This window comes from Ipomoea nil, unplaced genomic scaffold, assembly GCF_001879475.1.
Source record: "Ipomoea nil cultivar Tokyo-kokei standard unplaced genomic scaffold, Asagao_1.1 scaffold0146, whole genome shotgun sequence".
NCBI lineage: Eukaryota > Viridiplantae > Streptophyta > Magnoliopsida > Solanales > Convolvulaceae > Ipomoea > Ipomoea nil.
In genome coordinates, this window is record NW_017616574.1 from 3,721,133 (window position 1) to 3,738,862 (window position 17,730).

The window sequence follows — 17,730 nt, forward strand, 5'->3', positions numbered from 1 at the left end:
GTGTATAGCCGACTTTATACCGTATTCCGTAATATTTAAGCATTGAATCGAATAGGATTGGACTATTGGAGTATTGGTTATCTCTATATATACCGTGTCTTTGCCCCGTTCCAATCAATTCGGAGACGACGCCGGAGCTACGATTTCGAGGGGAGGGAACACGCGAAGTGCGAAGATGATCGAGGTGGTGCTGAACGACCGTCTAGGGAAGAAGGTGAGGGTGAAGTGCAACGATGACGACACCATCGGAGACCTGAAGAAGCTGGTGGCGGCGCAGACCGGAACCCGGGCCGATAAGATCCGAATTCAGAAGTGGTACACCATCTACAAGGACCATATCACCCTCAAGGACTACGAAATCCATGACGGCATGGGCCTTGAGCTCTACTACAATTAAGTCTCTTTACTATCGTCTGTTACCGTGTAATTGAACCCTTGTCTATCGTAGTTTATGATGAAGACGATGTCTTTAATGTTTGCGGTTGGTTTGATCCCTCGGATCTCTAGTTATATTTCCTACTCGTTGAATTTCATGAAATAATGTGGAATTCTGTTGTTTGGTGATCTCTAATGTTGGTTGTTTGGAATTTTGACAGTTCTGGATTCGTAGAATTGTAAATTTTTAAAGGTCTTTGGTGATGTGAAGTTGTGAATTGGTCTAACTAGAGTTGATTTTTGGTTTTCTTAAGGGACAATATGTGCTTGAATCAATGAATTGTTGTGCATGAAAAATCTGCTAGGGTTAATGAATGAAGCACACCATTTGTCTTGACAGGGAGATCACTAGATTAGAATAAGATGTTTTTGGGAGTTCCGAAATTTCATTGTTGATATGCTTGCTAATATTATTCGTTTAATTGGAAGTTTTTGTTGTTCATTCTGGTTGTGAATAATTTTTGATATTTCTTGAACAGTTAAAGAACTGATTATGGTAAATGTGGCAATATCACAGCTTTAATTGCTTTAGTTTGTCTACTGATTAAATTTTTGTGCTGGGCAATAAAGGGTTGGGAGTTAGTTTGTGATTGTGCTATTTGAACTTTGAACTATCAACCTGTTAAAATATGAGGATGATCCATGTGCTGTCAGAAGTAGAAATAGTGAATAATATTTGATGATTTTGATCATATTATTTCTGCATTGAGTCCATGAATATGTTGGCCTGTCCTGTAGTTTGAATATCACCATATCCATGTTTTTTTTTTTTGGAGAAATAGAAACTCAAGAAAGTAAAGCTTGTACAATTCTTCAATTTTGGAAAGAGAATGGAGAATGGGAGAATTACAGTAAATGTAGCCGTAATGTCTACATTGATGCCATTGCGCTCTACTGTCTTCCTGAGAAATTGTTTCAGTTTGTAGTGTAGGAAATTGTTAAATAAAGTTTTAGTTTGATGCATTTCTGCTGCCATTTGGGCTGTGTGTAGTTCTTGATTGTCCATTTCTTAAGGGGATGTCTGGATTGGTTTAGATGCATTGTCTGTCTTGCATATTCAGTCTTCAATTGCAATAAATATTGGCATATGTTTGAGCTCTTAGTCATCCAATTTTCAATTCCATGTTAACTCAATCCCAACTTCCAACTCTTTCTATTTTATTTTGATCGAATGGAAGGGTTCAACCTAGGCACTGTTCTAATCGTGCCTCCCAGCGATTCAACTCAACGAGGGTGTGGAATGCCCATGTAGTCCTCCTTCATGGCCCGTCTGTCTACTTTAACTTTAACTGGTGGTCCGTTAAGCTCCCTCTCAAATCTCTTTTTAACCAACTCGAATCCATTTTACTTGAACAAACACCTGCTGCATTGTTGAAAGTAATGACTCAAATCTCTTTTAAAGCGCCTCACTCGAACAAACACTTGAATAAGACCTGGATTGTTGGGAGTATAAAAAAATTGTGATCAAGGGAATTCATTAATCATTACTCAAACTAACAATCTAAGTCCTAAGCTTTTCTAATACACCAGAGCACCAGCATCTCTTCTAAACATAAGCTATTTCCTTCCATTCCATCCGACCATATTGCTAACCACCTAGTACTCTTCATTCCAGTTTGTAAAACCACTCACACCTCTACTAACCTGCCCTCCTTCCTTAATCCTTAGAAACAGGAAAAATGGAATGTTTAAAAATGAATAAAACATTAAATCCCCTAACTCAAACTGTTTCTCATCACTCACTATATGCAATCAAACAGGTAGTTACTCATAGGAACGAATTCCGGTAGAGGCGACATTGGAGGGGTGAATGATTCTTGGAATGCCTTTTTACTCATCTCTGCAACCTTCTTGCAAGACTCCTCCACTATGGCTTCTCCCTGCACAGCTTTCCTTCTCATTTCTACGACCTTCCGGTGAGAGTTTGAGTGCAGAGAAGGGGTAAACGTCGGACTAGCTGCTGGCCTGTACTCGGGAAAAAGGCGCCCAGACCGATACCGAACCCCACACGCGTTGCATAGTGTCTTTGGGCCCATTGGTCCCTCCCTCCACTGCGGTGTCTTTGTAACTTCACAGTGCGTGCATTTTTTAACAACTGCATCCAATGCGTCATTGGTGTTTCTTGCGTCCTTCACGGCCACAATTGACTTCTGCACCAACTTCCTCTCTCTTCTCCTTTTGGCAGCTGAAGTTTTTCTAGACTCAAAGGCAGTAGAAGAAGATATAAGAGATGCCAACAGCCATGGATTGGTGGAGGGTCGGGTGCGCTTGGTTCGAGTTCGTACTGGAACAGCAACGCCGGTTTTGACTGGGATGGCCTTTCCACCTGAGCAAGAGGCACTGCTCTCAAGGACAGAAACCGGGCTTTGTGTCTGGAACATAACAGCCTCCTGCGCGTCAGAATATTTATTCTGTGTGCGTTGAGAAACGCAATCCACCTTTAGATTGAAAATAAGAGAGCCAGTAATATAATAAAAGTAATAATAATTTAATAATAAGAAAATTAAAACCAAACAAGAAAGAGATGAAACAATCAAAGAAGTTTGAATGTTCAACTTTTCATACTTGAAAGCCCATATGCTCTTTATAAAATTCTAATCTTTTTTAAAATTCTTGAGAACCTTCATTGCGTGCACACCTTCAGTTAGGAGGTGTTTTCGATCTTCGATCTAGACAGTGTATTAGTATTCGATTAAGACTTTTTAAAAGTTTACGAGTATTATTAAGGAGTCTAAAAGTCTATTGGTATTCAAAAAGTCAACTACAACTCTTAGAGTTTTCTTCTCTAGTATAAATAGTTGAAATCCATGCCAATTTTACTATAGGTTACATAATACTTTTTGTAAACTATTTATTCTCTAATATAAATACTTGAAACACATGCCAATTTTACTATAGGTTTCATAATATTTGTATATTTTGATTTTATTCTTTTTATGTTAATATTTGTAATATTTTTTTTAACAACGGGGTTCACAGCCCTGCTGTTTGCCAATTTGGTGCTGATGTTCGTAGCATACAATTTATGCTGCAAATAGCAGCAAGAAGCTGCTGTTTCACAGCACCAAATTGGGTCTATGAACAACCATTTTATTCTCATTGTTTGCAGTAGTATATTTGGTTTATTATTATTTTTTTATATTATTCCTAATTTTATATTTTTAAATTTTTTAAAAAGTACATAGAGACTATAAAACTATGAAAGTTTTTTTTATTAAGATCTATCATTTTAAAATTTATTAAAAGCCTACCAGAGTAATAATTAAATATAGTCATTTAGACTAATGTAACTATCTAAGAACAAAGGATGCAAAGAAACGTTATGATTTTCATCATAAAACATACAAATCAATTTGGAAAAGGAACAAATTTACTGAACAAAAAAGAGATGACACTTTAACAATAACAACATTTTATCACCAAGAATTACCAATGTTGCAAAGGCGCTAGTCGGGCGCCCGGGGGCACCTAGGCGGTCGAGTAATTCAAGTATATCGTCTTCACATTTCCCACTTAGGGCTATGAGAACAACGAAGCAGGCAAAAAATACAACTCGGCGAGTTGAGCGCGGACCCAACCAACTAGGCGGAATTAGGCGCCCAACTCGGCGCCTAGGGAGCCTAGTCGGCCAGCCAACTAAAAGCCGCCTCGTAGCGCCGTTAGTCGGCCAGCCAACTAAAGCCGGCTTAAATCCCTGCCTCCGCCTAGGGTGACGTTATGGCTGGAGGAATATTGAAGAGGAACAACCGAGCAGGCAAAAAATACAAACCCAGCCAACTAGGCGGAATTAGGCACCCAACTCGGCGCCTAGGGAGCCCAGCCAACTAAAAGATGCCTCCTAGCGCCGTTAGTCGGCTAGCCAACTAAAAGCCGCCTAGGGCTTAAAGAGGAACTGAGCAGGCAAAAAATACAACTCGACGAGGGCTTAAAGAGGAACCGAGCAGGCAAAAAATACAACTCGGCGAGTTGAGCGCCGACCCAGCCAACTACGCGAAATTAGGCGCCCTAGGGCCTAGGTCGCCTAGTCGGTTAGCCAACTAAAAGCCGCCTAGGGCTTAAATCGCCTGCCAGCTGAAGGAATATAGAAAAGGAACAACCGAGCAGGCAAAAATACAACTCAGCGAGTTGAGCGCCGGGAATATAGAAGAGGAACAACCGAGCAGGCAAAAAATACAACTCAGCGAGTTAAGAGCCGACCCAGCCAACTAGGCAGAATTAGGCGCCCTAGGGCCTAGGGCGCTTAGTCGGCTAGCCAACTAAAAGCTAGCCTCCCAGCGCCGTTAGTCGGCCAGCCAACTAAAAGCTAGCCTCCCAGCGCCGTTAGTCGGCCAGCCAACTAAAAGCTAGCCTCCCAGCGCCGTTAGTCGGCCAGCCAACTAAAAGCTAGCCTCCCAGCGCCGTTAGTCGGCCAGCCAACTAAAAGCTAGCCTCCCAGCGCCGTTAGTCGGCCAGCCAACTAAAAGCTAGCCTCCCAGCGCCGTTAGTCGGCCAGCCAACTAAAAGCTAGCCTCCCAGCGCCGTTAGTCGGCCAGCCAACTAAAAGCTAGCCTCCAGCGCCGTTAGTCGGCCAGCCAACTAAAAGCCGCCTAAGGCTTAAATCGCCTCGGCCTAAGGGCGCCTAGCGTCCGCAGGCGTCCGGCGTCAGTTAGTCCGCTTAAATACAACACCGAGAATTACTAATGTAATCTCCTAAACCGTAAATACAACACCGAGAATTACTAATGTAATCTCCTAAACCGTAAGGATAAACAATAGAGAGGTAAAATGCATTAAACTTACAGAAGGCTTCAACTTGAGTGCTGCATTGGAGAAGTTGTTTTGCATAATATTAGCTTGTGGAACTGGGAGAAAACCCGTTAGGGCGTCAGAAGGGATTGGCCCCAACTTACTAGCATCAAAATCAAAATCATCAATAAGGGCGTCCCCGTCCCCGTCCCCTTCCAAGCATTCCGGGGGGAAATCAAGAACATTAAGCATGTCCATAACATTGTCATAGTCATAGTCATCCCCTCCACCCGCAATCCCATCCCAATAAGCAGCTTGTTCAACCATACCCATCTTCTGGAACACAACACAAAAGATATAAAAACCTAAGTCTACAACGCAAAACTATGGAACAGAAATCCCTATGTTCATGGCAATTTAACATTTAGTACACAAACATTCTTAACCATATATAGATGATACTTGTTGATATCTAAATGGAAATTCATGATAAAGATCAATGAAAAGATTATTAACAATATTATGATACTCACTTTATATTATGCTCAAACACCTCTCTTGTTAAGGTACAGAGATTATAGGATAACATCATATTTTTTTTTTTCAGAATTGATGGTAATTTGTTTGATATATAAGGTATAAAAGTCCTACCAAAAATAGGACTCTACCAAGATTCCATGATTAAAGGAATATTCATCCTTAATCCTTAATCCTTAATATGAGATTCCGTACGTTGCTAATTACCTTATATCACATAATAACAATAACAATAATTTATTAGTTATAATTATAATAATACTAATAAACAAACAAATAGGGAAAATATCAGCCATTAAATTGGAAAAGAAAAGAAAATCTTGGGATGGCAATTTCTACCCAAAATCTCACAAGAATAATCATAGAAGCAGCAATAAAGCACGTGACTTTTTTTTGGGGGGGGGGGGGGGGGGGGGGGGGGGGAGGATTCTTCTTCCCCTAATACAATGCGACGCCGTTTCAACTGCAACCCATTTTCCAGAACAGTACCATCACTCAGAACACAAATAGGAGTTCAAAGTTTAAGCCTATGATTCAAGTACACAGAAGAACATGTCTGAAGGCCCTGTTTGGGTGCCCACAAAATGAAAATAAAAAATTTGTAGAAACAAACACAAACCCTTTCTGGGCATTGCACTTCAGAGAACAAGAATGGAGAAAATGCTGAAAATATACCTCACTTTTCACAGAATAGAACCAGAGGGCAAACAAAAACTCCCCCCGCCCCCCCCCCCCCCCCCCAAAAAAAAGAATAATACTCAAGAAAAATGGGTTTAGTTTAAAGATAGGAAATTTGAATAAAGCAAAGAAATGGGTATGGGAAAACAAACAATCTTTTTTAGCAAGAGGAGATGGAAATGAACTCACCATGAAGCTTAAACCCTATTAAATCGTAGAGAAAACCATTGGCACTTTCCCAGGAGTGAAGAAAGGAAAAAGGAGATGGATGGATAGATAGATAGATAGGGTAAGAAAGGGAGATATTGGGAAAGAAAAAGAAGTCTTTTTTACACTACTTTTTTCGCAAATCTAACGTGTCTGGATTGTACGTTTTGGAATTTACTAAAAAGCTTTCAATTCAGCAAATAAATAATTATAAATAAATAAAGAGTTCAAAAATTGCATTTAAAAAAATAATAAATTTGGGTGAGAACCAGAGAGAAATTAAGATGGTGTGGTGTGTAGCCATGTGATGGTTTTTGCTTTTGCTGGTGGCATATACCAAACCCAAAAAAATCTTTCATTTAAATGATTAATCTTTTTTTTTTTTTGACAAAATTTAAATTATTAATCTTAAACCCCAAAGCCACCTTGTGGTCTAGTGGCACAAAGTGACTCTCCCGAATGGGAAGTCATGGTTTGATCCCCGGTCAGGGAGGTATTAATTCTTTGTGTTTCAATAAATTAAGAATAGCATATACTATATTATAACATAGTCAGCAATACTAAAAAAAAAAGCCCCAGAGTCTCACTATGCACACAAAGGGCCCCCACCCCTATTTATACACTATGCACACAAAGGGCCCCCACCCCTATTTATACACTATGCACACAAAGGGTCCTCATTTTCCCTCAGATACTACATTGTAACAAAATCAGTAGTACTCAAAAAATCTTAAGCCTCAAAGTCTCTATTTGTTCACTTTCTCTCGGATGTTCAATTCGAACCCTCATCCACCCTTCATCTCTTATGAGAGGTCAATGTCTCCCAATGACCCCCAAATTTTCAATGAGATTTGAATCACCATGCTGTCTCTAGAACGAGACTTTAAAGTGATCGGTCGAACCAACTGAGCTAGCTTATATTACACTCTTGACTTTTATTTGCTTGTTACAATTAGTCTTTCATTTAAATATTGCCATCCATTATTTAATAAAGATGGTTAATATATAATTCTATCATTCAAACGTCTTGCACCAACATGTAATATCTTATAAACTCTTTTAATTGAATGATTCAATTATATACTAGTCAATATGCTAAGCTAATTGAATAATTAATTTCATTTAATAGTATATTGGGTCTGATTGTACTTAATACGGTAAAAACACATGTATTATTGTCCGCTACAACATATGCAAATGACGCTTTATGTACTAGTGTCTAATTGAGCATAATAATGTAAGAATGTATGTACTCGTGCAAATCTGCAAGATATTACATTTAAAGTTTTTCATATCTCAACATGGTGTATTTAAGGTACCTAATATTCTTTTTTCAAGTATAAGGATATGATGTTTTAATTCTTTACTTTTGAATGGTTTGTAACGTCGATGGAAAGAATGTTTCTTTAATGAATGTGGAAGGAGGGTGTGAGACACGTTTGGTAGCGTGGCATTGGTGCAATGGTGAAATGGGGGAATAGTATGTTGGGATGAATGATTGGGAAATGGGGCCAATAATACATATAATTTGTGCAAATGCTACTTGTGACCAAAGACATGTTCATTCATGCATCCTTCTCTTACCCAATACATTTTAATTTTTTTTTTCCTGACATTAATAATTTGGTGCTATCATGAATGTATTGCTTATGATTTTTACTTCTCTTTTGCTTTTCTTTTATAAATATTATTTTTTTAAAATACTCCATAGGAAATAGCGTGAGATCAACTGTGGATAAATTTGAATAGTTCAAATTGTAAATCTAATGGTTGAAAAATGAAGAAAAAATTTGGATGTCAATCTTAGCCCGAACCAGATAGGCTGGTCCATAAAATCGCGCAAATTATGATGTGGACTCGTGTCCATAATGCATTGTGGACACGTGTCCAAAACGACGTCGTTTTTAGGGAAAACGCGGCATTTCAGTTTTTTTTTTTTTTTTTTTTTTTTTTGATTTTGTCTTGCCGTTAATGGCGTTATTCGTTTGTGGAGTTATGAATGTACAGTTATGGAATTATGAATGTACAGTTATGGAATTATGAATGTAAGTTATGGAATTATGAACACAGAGTTCTGACATTATGAACTTACAATTATGAACATATAGTGATAAAATTATGAACATAGAGTTTCAAAAATTATGAATTTACAGTTATTGAATTATGAATGTACAGTTATTGAATTATGAATGTACAGTTACAGAATTATGAATGTACAGTTATGGAAGTATGAATGTACGGTTATGCAATTATGAATGTACAGTTATGGAATTATGAACACAGAGCTCTGACATCATGAACTTACAATTATGAACATATAGTAATAAAATTATGAACATATGCTCCTATAATGAAGCGGTCTGAAATTAAAAAAAAAATGGTGGAAGATAACGGTGCCACTAACGGCACCATTACCGTGTCCACAATGCATGCTGGACACGGGTCCATAGCATAACGATTGATAAAATTGAAACCGACATGTTGATAGCCCAAATGGACTAGCCGATAACCTAAACTATTAAAAGTTATTCTTTATTAAAGAAGTGATGTGAAACATAATATAATAATAATAATAATAATAATAATAATAATAATAATAATAATATTATTATTATTATTATTATTATTATTATTATTATTATTATTATTATTATTATTATTATTATTATTATTATTATTATTATTATTATTATTATGTTTTGAAAGTGAGTTAGAATGGTAGAAATGCAAATTGCAATTGTCATGAAATTAAATGAAAAACATATGTGGTCTAATGGTATCCGGGTTGGACTTCCATTTGGAAGGTTACGAGTTTGAGCCTCAGTGGAGGCGTTATTAGTTTCAATAGGTTGAGAAAGTATATGAACAGATACTACAATGTAATAGGACCAGTAACACTCAAAATGAAAAACATATGTATGAGTGTATGATTTATTTTTAAAAGTGAAATACGGAGTAGTATTTTATGAATGCAATAACCTAATAAAAATATGATTTTTGAATAGTACATGCTTGGAGTTGGACAAAATAATAGTAATAACAATATAATAAAAACATATTATTAACATTTATTAAGGGTCAAACAAATCTGAGCATGTGGGTTAGGGAGGATTAGCTAAGGTGTAGGTAATATTAAATTATTCATTATATTTTTCGTGATCTGATGAGAAATTTCCTACTTTCAATTTTTTTATTTTCTTGTTTTGAAAAATTATTTGGATCTCCTAATTAACAATTCCAAAGTCACATGTAAATGGAAAATGATTCCATAGCTTCGCTTGCATTATACATCAACATGCTTCTACTTGTACTTTATTATTCACATTATATTCTAGACATGTATGTAACTATGTATGCATAGTGGTCAATAATATCAATGGTGATATATATATATATATATATATATATATATATATATATATATATATATATATATTCTAAAACTTATGTTAACATTTGAACACGGAGAACCAATCTGAGTCCTTATCTATATTAGTGGACAGTGCATATCATCTCGTAGTGCACTGCAAACACAATATACACACATTGTGCACTGCGTCATGGGTTGAATTTTTTTTGTGCACCATGTTCTGAGTCGATGAATGATGCAACATCAAGGGTGTGCACAAGTTCTCATATTCACACAATAAGATAGGTTCACACACACATATATATGCATGTATGCAATAATGAATGTATTCTTGATTCATGGAAATTTCTAACATGCTCATGTACAAAGAAGAATAAAAAGTTATTGATTAATGGAATTTTATATGCATGTATATTATTGTTATGTATAGCTACCACAACCTTTCATTTAAGGGAAAATATAAGTCACTAGTCAAAAGTGCACTTTGGGTAAAATTCATTTTGTAACCCTAATTAATGAAAGACTACGATGAGATATACTAGCATTAGTTGCCTATAGCCTATTGGCTCAAATTGAGAAGGCGGTCATCCAATAAGTAGCTTCTAATATAGGTCAATAGTTAGCACAATCTTGTAGGTTAAAATGAGAAATTTAATATCGTGTATAGATATTATTTTTAGTACATTAATGTTTGGGAAAGAAGTTGTTTTAGTCTCATAGGGGCCCTAATTATATGTCAATAGTTGTTTCGACCTCTCGTTGTTAAAAGTTGCAAATTGTATGATCAAATTTATATTGTTACAATTTTGAACACCCAATTAAGTGGACAAAATCTTTATACACACTATAAAAGGTTATTTACTTTATTTATTTAATTTTTATTCTCTATTCTTTATTTTTAAATTGGAGAAATATATAAGTAATGCATGTTTTTTTTTCTTTTAAATCTAAAGGAAATATCTTGCAAAAATGGTAACAATGCGCATGACGGCATGATGGTTCTACTTGTCAAAAAAAGAAAAAATGACAAACTATTCTGTAATATACAGTCAAGTTTATAATTTGTAATATTTCTCTTTTAAAAGCTAAAACGAACTACTAGTAACATATAATTGAGATATTAAAATTCATTTTTTCCACATAATTATTAGTTTTTTTTTAAAGAAAAAGAAGAAGAAGAAGAAGAGGAAGAAAAACTAAAATCTTGTTTAATTTGTTTAAATGAAAATTAACTTGGAATTAATTATTGTTGGTGAAATATAAATAGAGATATATAAAAGTGAAGTGTAAATTAAACACATTTTCAAAGATACTGCAGTGCAGCATTGGTTTGTATTATTAGAGCACTTTATGAACATCTTTTATTTGACTAATAATAAGATGTCTGCAATGATTGGTCAATACCGTCCAAGGATCTGCTCCTTCATACATGTGCTGCTATATATTCATTTCCATCAGATCTGACATATATTGTTTTTGCTGCTTTCATCCATCATTTTTAACTTTATTTTTTTAAAACAAGATGTAGCTCCATCTTCATATTCATATTGAAGCCAGTTCTCAAATAATTTCGTGAGCTGGCAATGTTAACGCTCTTATCATCTATGTCTCTTACACCATCTGGTGGGACCGACTCGACCGAGGATGGTAATTGGATATGTCTATAGAAAAAGTGTTGGTAAAAACTAAACTTGTAATATTCTAGTACGAGAATCATCATATACTCACACATCAACCCGACTTTTTTGGGGTTATGTTTTGATACTTTTGGTTGTATAAGTTTGAAATCTATCCACTTTCTTAATTATAGTCAAGTTGATCGAACAGTTAGCTTAGTAACCACAAGCTAGGTTTGAAGTTCGACTTTCCGTGGAAGCTGTCTATACTATTGGTCTTCTTGGCTCTTGGTTTGAGCTGGTCAACGAGTTAAGTAAGCTAAGCTAGTTTATCTTATGGTAATTGCTAGGGTTACAAGGCGGACTTCAGATCTTTGGGTAGTGGATGTGGACTTTCCCGTTAATCAAAAGATTTTTATTTGAATTCTAATTCTTGAAAATCATAATAGAAATTTCAAGGTCTCCCTCAATTTATAGAAAAAATTAGGGCCAAGTAGCTTGTGGCACCTGACTCTCCCAAATAGGAGGCCACATGTTCGAACACTAATGGGACATTGGACTCTTTGTATTACATTGTAATAGAGTGAGTAGTACTCAAAGAATAGGGGAAATCATCATTTTAGTCTCTCAATTGTTTCCCAAATTTTAATGTAATCATAGTTTTCAATTTCAAATAATTTGATCCTAGAAATGTTTAAAATTTCGTCAATTAAACCCTTCAAGGATCAAATTGTTGAAATTTTGAAAATGGGGAAATCACCATTTTCGCCATTTGATCCTCGGAAGGTTTAATTAACGAAAATTTTAAATAATTCTAGGACCAAATTAGTTAAAATTGAAAATTACCATTTCATCAATTTGATCCTCGAATGGTTTAATTAACGAAATTTTAAACAATTCTAGGATCAAATTAGTTGAAATTGAAAACCAGGAACTACAGTGACAGTTGGGAAATAATTGAGGGACCAAAATTGTGATTTTCCTAGCTCCCAAAAAAATATAATAGGTAATGCAATTAAGCAAGAGTGAAAGGAGGAGATTAGAGCTACGACTTATAGGAATTAGACAGTTACTACTTATAAGAACTAAATTTAATCCATTTTGCATGAAACCAACAATAATTCTTACCCACTCCTCAATCAATAAATTTAAACCAGCCTAAACTTTTGAAATACTACTTGTATATCTTCTTTTGGTTTTTGTATATCATCCAAATGCTATTAGAGAACTGCCATGCCCATGCATGCATTCATATCTTAGACTTTGATCTTCTCATCATTCTACCATTCACAAACATGAAAATGAAGAAAAGCAGAATGAGAAAGGGCAATGCAAATGGAAGGTGTTTCCAAGAGGCACCATATAATGCATTGTTGAGCACTCCATCCACCCTCTCCTGCAACACAATCCCGAAAATTTGAGAGAGCTCGTTGAACATATAACATATAAAATATGATCGCGTAATTTCACCATCGGGTTAAACTTTTAGTCAGGACAGAACACATCATTCAATTTGGTATCAGAGCCAGACGAAAGGGCCTGGATGAACTAAATCCAAGAACCGCAGAAATGGGAAAAAAGGGAAATTTAAACATACTTTAACCATCACTCTCTGTGGCCATGGCTGCTTTTGCTGCTCAAACATTTGCTGTGCATATTCATACAGCTGCATATCTAGGCTGTTCAGTGAGCTGATCGCCTCGACGATTCTCTTGGGAATCTCACGACGAGCCTGTTAAATTTCAAACCATTATCATCAAACCGAGCACAAGTACTACTACTTCTCCATCAGATATTTTACCTCCTTTGTGAAATTTACTGGACGAACGAATTTCAGAGAGCCCTCGCGCTTCTGTTCTTGAGCTGACAGTAACCTTTTGATGCACATTTCGTAGGATTCAACGAGTTTTGCAGTCGTACGCTGCAGTTTATAAACACACGGTCGCGTTAGCATAACGCCAAAACAAAGTATTATTATTGTGTTAAGTCTGCAGAACTGAACTGCAGCATTTTCTGCTCACATTTCCTTTCCCTGCTTCAATACTATCTGCCCATGTAGTTTCCCTTGGATATCTGAGTCTTCTGTTTCTCTGAAATTTAGAATGCCATTGACAACTTAGTTTCTTGCTCAGCAAAAGGATTCAAGAAATTAACCAAAGATGACACCATTTCTACCTCTCTCAAAGAAACAGATTGTCTGGATGAATTGTTCTGTTCTGTGGAACAAACACACATGATATTATCATGAACACCATAATCAGAAAATGTTGAGATTAACGAGAATAATAAATGATAACAATGGCAGAAAGTATAGAAAACTAAGATTTATGTTGTTCAACAATGTGCCTACCACATCCACGGGAGAGAAACAGTGTGATGATGATGATAAAACATCCAGGATTACAAAGGGGGTGTGATGATGATGATAAAACATCCAGGATTACAAAGGGGTGTTTGGTAAATAGCTGTTAGCTGATTGGGTTAGTGTGTTAGCATTTACTGATCGTATAAAATGATTTTCTAGCGGTCAAACAAGCCTAAATTGATTTTACCAAACATAGTCAAACCCTAAACATGTACTTGTACAAAATTACCTTGTACATATGAGACATACACAACAAGAAAGTATGTTTTTTTTAAGGTAAGAGTAGAAGAGTGGGCTGACCAGAATTATTGGCAGCTGCATTGCTTATAGCCAACTTGGAAAGCACTTGATCAACAACCACATTGGCAAACAAAGCAGCTGATTCTTGGTGCTTATCAGTCAGCCCAACATACAACATACCATCCAGCCTCCTCTGCAACATTTAGGACAAAAATCACATCAATCATATGAACAAGATTCATCATTATTTTTTCGCGATCACGAGTAGCTTTCCGAACCCTTTCTGGAATTACCTTCGCAACTTCAAGCACATATTCACCAAGAATCTGATACTTGAGAACACAGCGACGCACTGGATGTGACTCGTCTGTGTACGAGTTGTTTGTGAGTCCCGCAACCTATTAAACAACAACCTTCTTGTGATGCTGACTATGATTCCACAGGCAACATTAATCATACCGAAATATACTAACAGGTACTGATCTGAGATCTTATAGTTTATTACCTAATTTAAGCCTCTAACAACACAACCAAACCCGAAAACAGTACCTGAAATGTGGCTCCATTGTGAACAAGGTCTAAGACAGTAGGGTCGTTGATAAACTCATGCAAAGGCATGACCATCTCTTCGACATTGTATGGATTATTGCCTCTGATAACAGCTCCACTTTCTCCCTTGAGCATTCTAACGTCCTTCTGAAGCCAAGAAACGCGTACAGTTAGTCATTCTTTGAAAGAAATATATCTCCAAGCCCTGTGACTATTTTAAGGCAGGGTAAGCAAAACGTACTCGAGAAAACAGATCTTCTATCATCCATGGAACCAAATACTTCCATGGCCAGATGTCTAGAGTGCTTCCTCCAAAACTTTCCACATTGGGAATCTGCTGGATAGTTTTAATGGCATCTGTTAAGTTATTGTTGGACAGAAACCTGGCTGCTACCTCCACAGAAAACTCATAGGAACTGAGAAGTCGATCCACTGGATTCCTGATAACTGTCACCACAGAAGTTTGGCCCTTACGCAGCTTGGTCATCATGCTATAGTCGTCGTGAGTAACAGACAAATTGCAGTGAGGGTTTCTGCACAAACGAAGGGGATAAAAGTTTTCAGATATATAACCAGCTAATACTATCATCTGGTAAAAACAGCTAACAAAATCAGCTATCAGCTAACAACTAATTGGCAAACACCCCCAGTATGCAAGCAAATCATTTCACTCTGAGATGATAAAAGTGGTGCATAGAATTTGAGCAAAAAGGATTGAATCTTGAAAAACATCAAAACCAGTTACCTCGGATTGAACCTTATTTTATCATAGGAAGCAGGGCACTTTGCGGATTCAGTGTAAAGTTGTTCCAAGAAACTGCAAATGGGGAGACATAAACATCAGCACTGATGAAAAGAAGAATAAGGTGGTCTGTGAGTTAAAGGTGATCTGATGAAGAAATATTACCAGTGAAAATAATTCTTTCCTCCTGTCCTGGGGACATGAAGGAAAAACAAAAAGTCCTTTAGTACTTGTTGATCCTCAAAGTTTTCTGATTCCTGGGAAGAAGATGCCCAGTTCTTGACTGTGTTTTCGCACTGCTCGAAATCATCTTGGGCATCAGATGCATTTGATGTTGCAGAAACTGAGGAACACACAATTAACCTCTTTAGTGCATTTACAAGTTACAATCATGTAATGCTGTATGGATCAACACTGCAAGTCTTCTAATAAGATTGAGCCACATAGAATGTTTATGAATGATTGTATGCATGTTTATATGCAAACTGCATGCATGCAACAGACTTTGAGCTATTATGGATATAATAATATATCACAACTAAAATATGAGTGAAGCTCATAGTATAAGTTGCAGAGCAAAAGGGTAAGTGGATCCAACAAAACTGAAATATCATTTGTGTTGATGGAAGCAATACAAAGGTGAACTTACAACCAAGAATTAAAACATCATTTGAAAGAGTAGTCTATGAGGGGAAAAAATGATCTCTCTCTCTCTCTCTCTTCTTTTTTTTTTTTTTTTTTTTGGTGGCAAGAGAGGTGTGATGTTTAATTATTTTTACTAATTTAGTGCATTATTTTAAAGTTTTAATTATTAGTGTTATACTAATTCATAAAATTAGTAGTAGATAATTAATATTTATTCATATTTAATATAAATATATTTGCAAATATAGTCTTGTGTGTGTGGGGAATTCTAATTCCCTCCAACCAAAGGCCCTGTTAGTATTTCATGATTTCTTGTTTCTTGTTTTTCGTTTCCGTGCAACATAATCTAAACGGGGTGTATTCAATCATCACTTTTGTAAATTTTTAAACACTTTTAAAATGATAGATTTTAATAAATTTTTATTGACTTTCATAGAATCGTTCTAAATTTTTGTAAACTTTGTAAAAGTTTATATAAAAAACATTCATAAATTTTTATGAACTCTTTTTTTTTTTTTTTAAATTATTTTGAGAAGTCTATAAAAGTCATTAAAATTCTAAATTGAATACGGCCTTACAAACTTTCAATGACTTCGATTTTTATTATTTATAATTTTCATACAAAAAAATGTTATAATATATAATAAAATTCTTCTCCAAATTGTTGTTGTCAACAACTTTTTGTTAATAAAAGAAACAAATTATATTACAAATATAAACATAAAAAGAATAAAAATCAAAATATACAAGTATTTATACAAATATTATGAAACATATAATAAAATTTGATAGTGGTAAATAAAAATTTTGCTTTGTTTATGTATTTAGGGCGAAAAGTTCGTAGAGAAAGTTTAGAAGTTAGGGATAAAAAGTTTGTAGAAAGAATAAAAATAAAAAGTATACAAGTATTTATATAAATATTATGAAACAAATAGTAAAATTTGACGATGATCTGATATATAAAAAATTTGATTTGTTCATGTACTTAGGGAGAAAAAGTTGGTAGAGAAAATTTAGAAGTTAGGGATTAAAAGTTCGTAGAAAAAAATTAAAAGTTAGTGAGAAAAGAGTTCATAGAGAAAGTTTAGAAGTTTAGGGTTTGAGCTTGGGATATATTTCAACTATTTATATTAGTGAAGAAAAATAGTATATTATAAATTGAAATGCAATATCACTTTCACTAATTGGTTTAATATTACAAGAAAATTAATAATACTCAAAACATAAATCAACTGTGTTTTTACCTAGTGTCATTTATTGGGAATATACAAGCAATAATGAAGAAAAAAATAATCTTGTAGAATTGTTAGAAGAAGAAAAAATTTGTAAAGTTTATGAGAGAGAAAAAGTTTGTAGAGTTTAGGCATGAATAAAATGTATGATAATGAATAAAAAATAATTATTGAATTTAAGTATAAAGTTTATAGAGTTTAAATTGGGAGAAAAAATAAATAGAGTTTAGATAGAGAGAAAGCATTTAGAGTTGGTGGAAAGAAAGTTTAAAAATTTTGGGGTTGAGAGATAGATATTAATTATTTATATTTGATAGGAAAAAGTCTATAAAAATTTAGGAATAAGGGTCAAATAGACCACTGAACTGCACACCAAACTACAATAAGGC

General features: G+C 35.2%; 2 protein-coding genes across 2 annotated transcripts in view; both read right to left on the reverse strand.

The window, feature by feature from the left end:
- Positions 1 to 1,883: 1,883 nt before the first annotated feature.
- On the reverse strand, positions 1,884 to 6,391 carry LOC109173460 (GATA transcription factor 11-like). Its single transcript, XM_019322694.1, has 3 exons — positions 6,373 to 6,391; positions 5,215 to 5,496; positions 1,884 to 2,873 (listed from the first exon to the last, which is right to left on the reverse strand). The coding sequence occupies exons 2-3, from the start codon at positions 5,491 to 5,493 to the stop codon at positions 2,178 to 2,180; spliced, it is 975 nt and encodes a 324-aa protein (XP_019178239.1). The 5' UTR covers positions 5,494 to 5,496; positions 6,373 to 6,391; the 3' UTR covers positions 1,884 to 2,177.
- Positions 6,392 to 12,629: 6,238 nt separating this feature from the next.
- The window catches only part of LOC109173450 (protein-tyrosine sulfotransferase-like), an 8,688-nt gene continuing 3,587 nt past the window's right edge, over positions 12,630 to 17,730 (reverse strand). The window contains exons 2-12 of the mRNA XM_019322685.1: positions 15,630 to 15,807; positions 15,468 to 15,539; positions 14,964 to 15,255; positions 14,723 to 14,869; positions 14,467 to 14,571; positions 14,234 to 14,366; positions 13,744 to 13,784; positions 13,590 to 13,658; positions 13,370 to 13,489; positions 13,166 to 13,300; positions 12,630 to 12,964 (exon numbers count right to left, since the gene is read on the reverse strand). Of these exons, the coding sequence (XP_019178230.1) occupies positions 12,818 to 12,964; positions 13,166 to 13,300; positions 13,370 to 13,489; positions 13,590 to 13,658; positions 13,744 to 13,784; positions 14,234 to 14,366; positions 14,467 to 14,571; positions 14,723 to 14,869; positions 14,964 to 15,255; positions 15,468 to 15,539; positions 15,630 to 15,807 (1,439 nt within the window). The 3' untranslated portion in view covers positions 12,630 to 12,817. The remainder of the gene's footprint in view (positions 12,965 to 13,165; positions 13,301 to 13,369; positions 13,490 to 13,589; positions 13,659 to 13,743; positions 13,785 to 14,233; positions 14,367 to 14,466; positions 14,572 to 14,722; positions 14,870 to 14,963; positions 15,256 to 15,467; positions 15,540 to 15,629; positions 15,808 to 17,730) is intronic.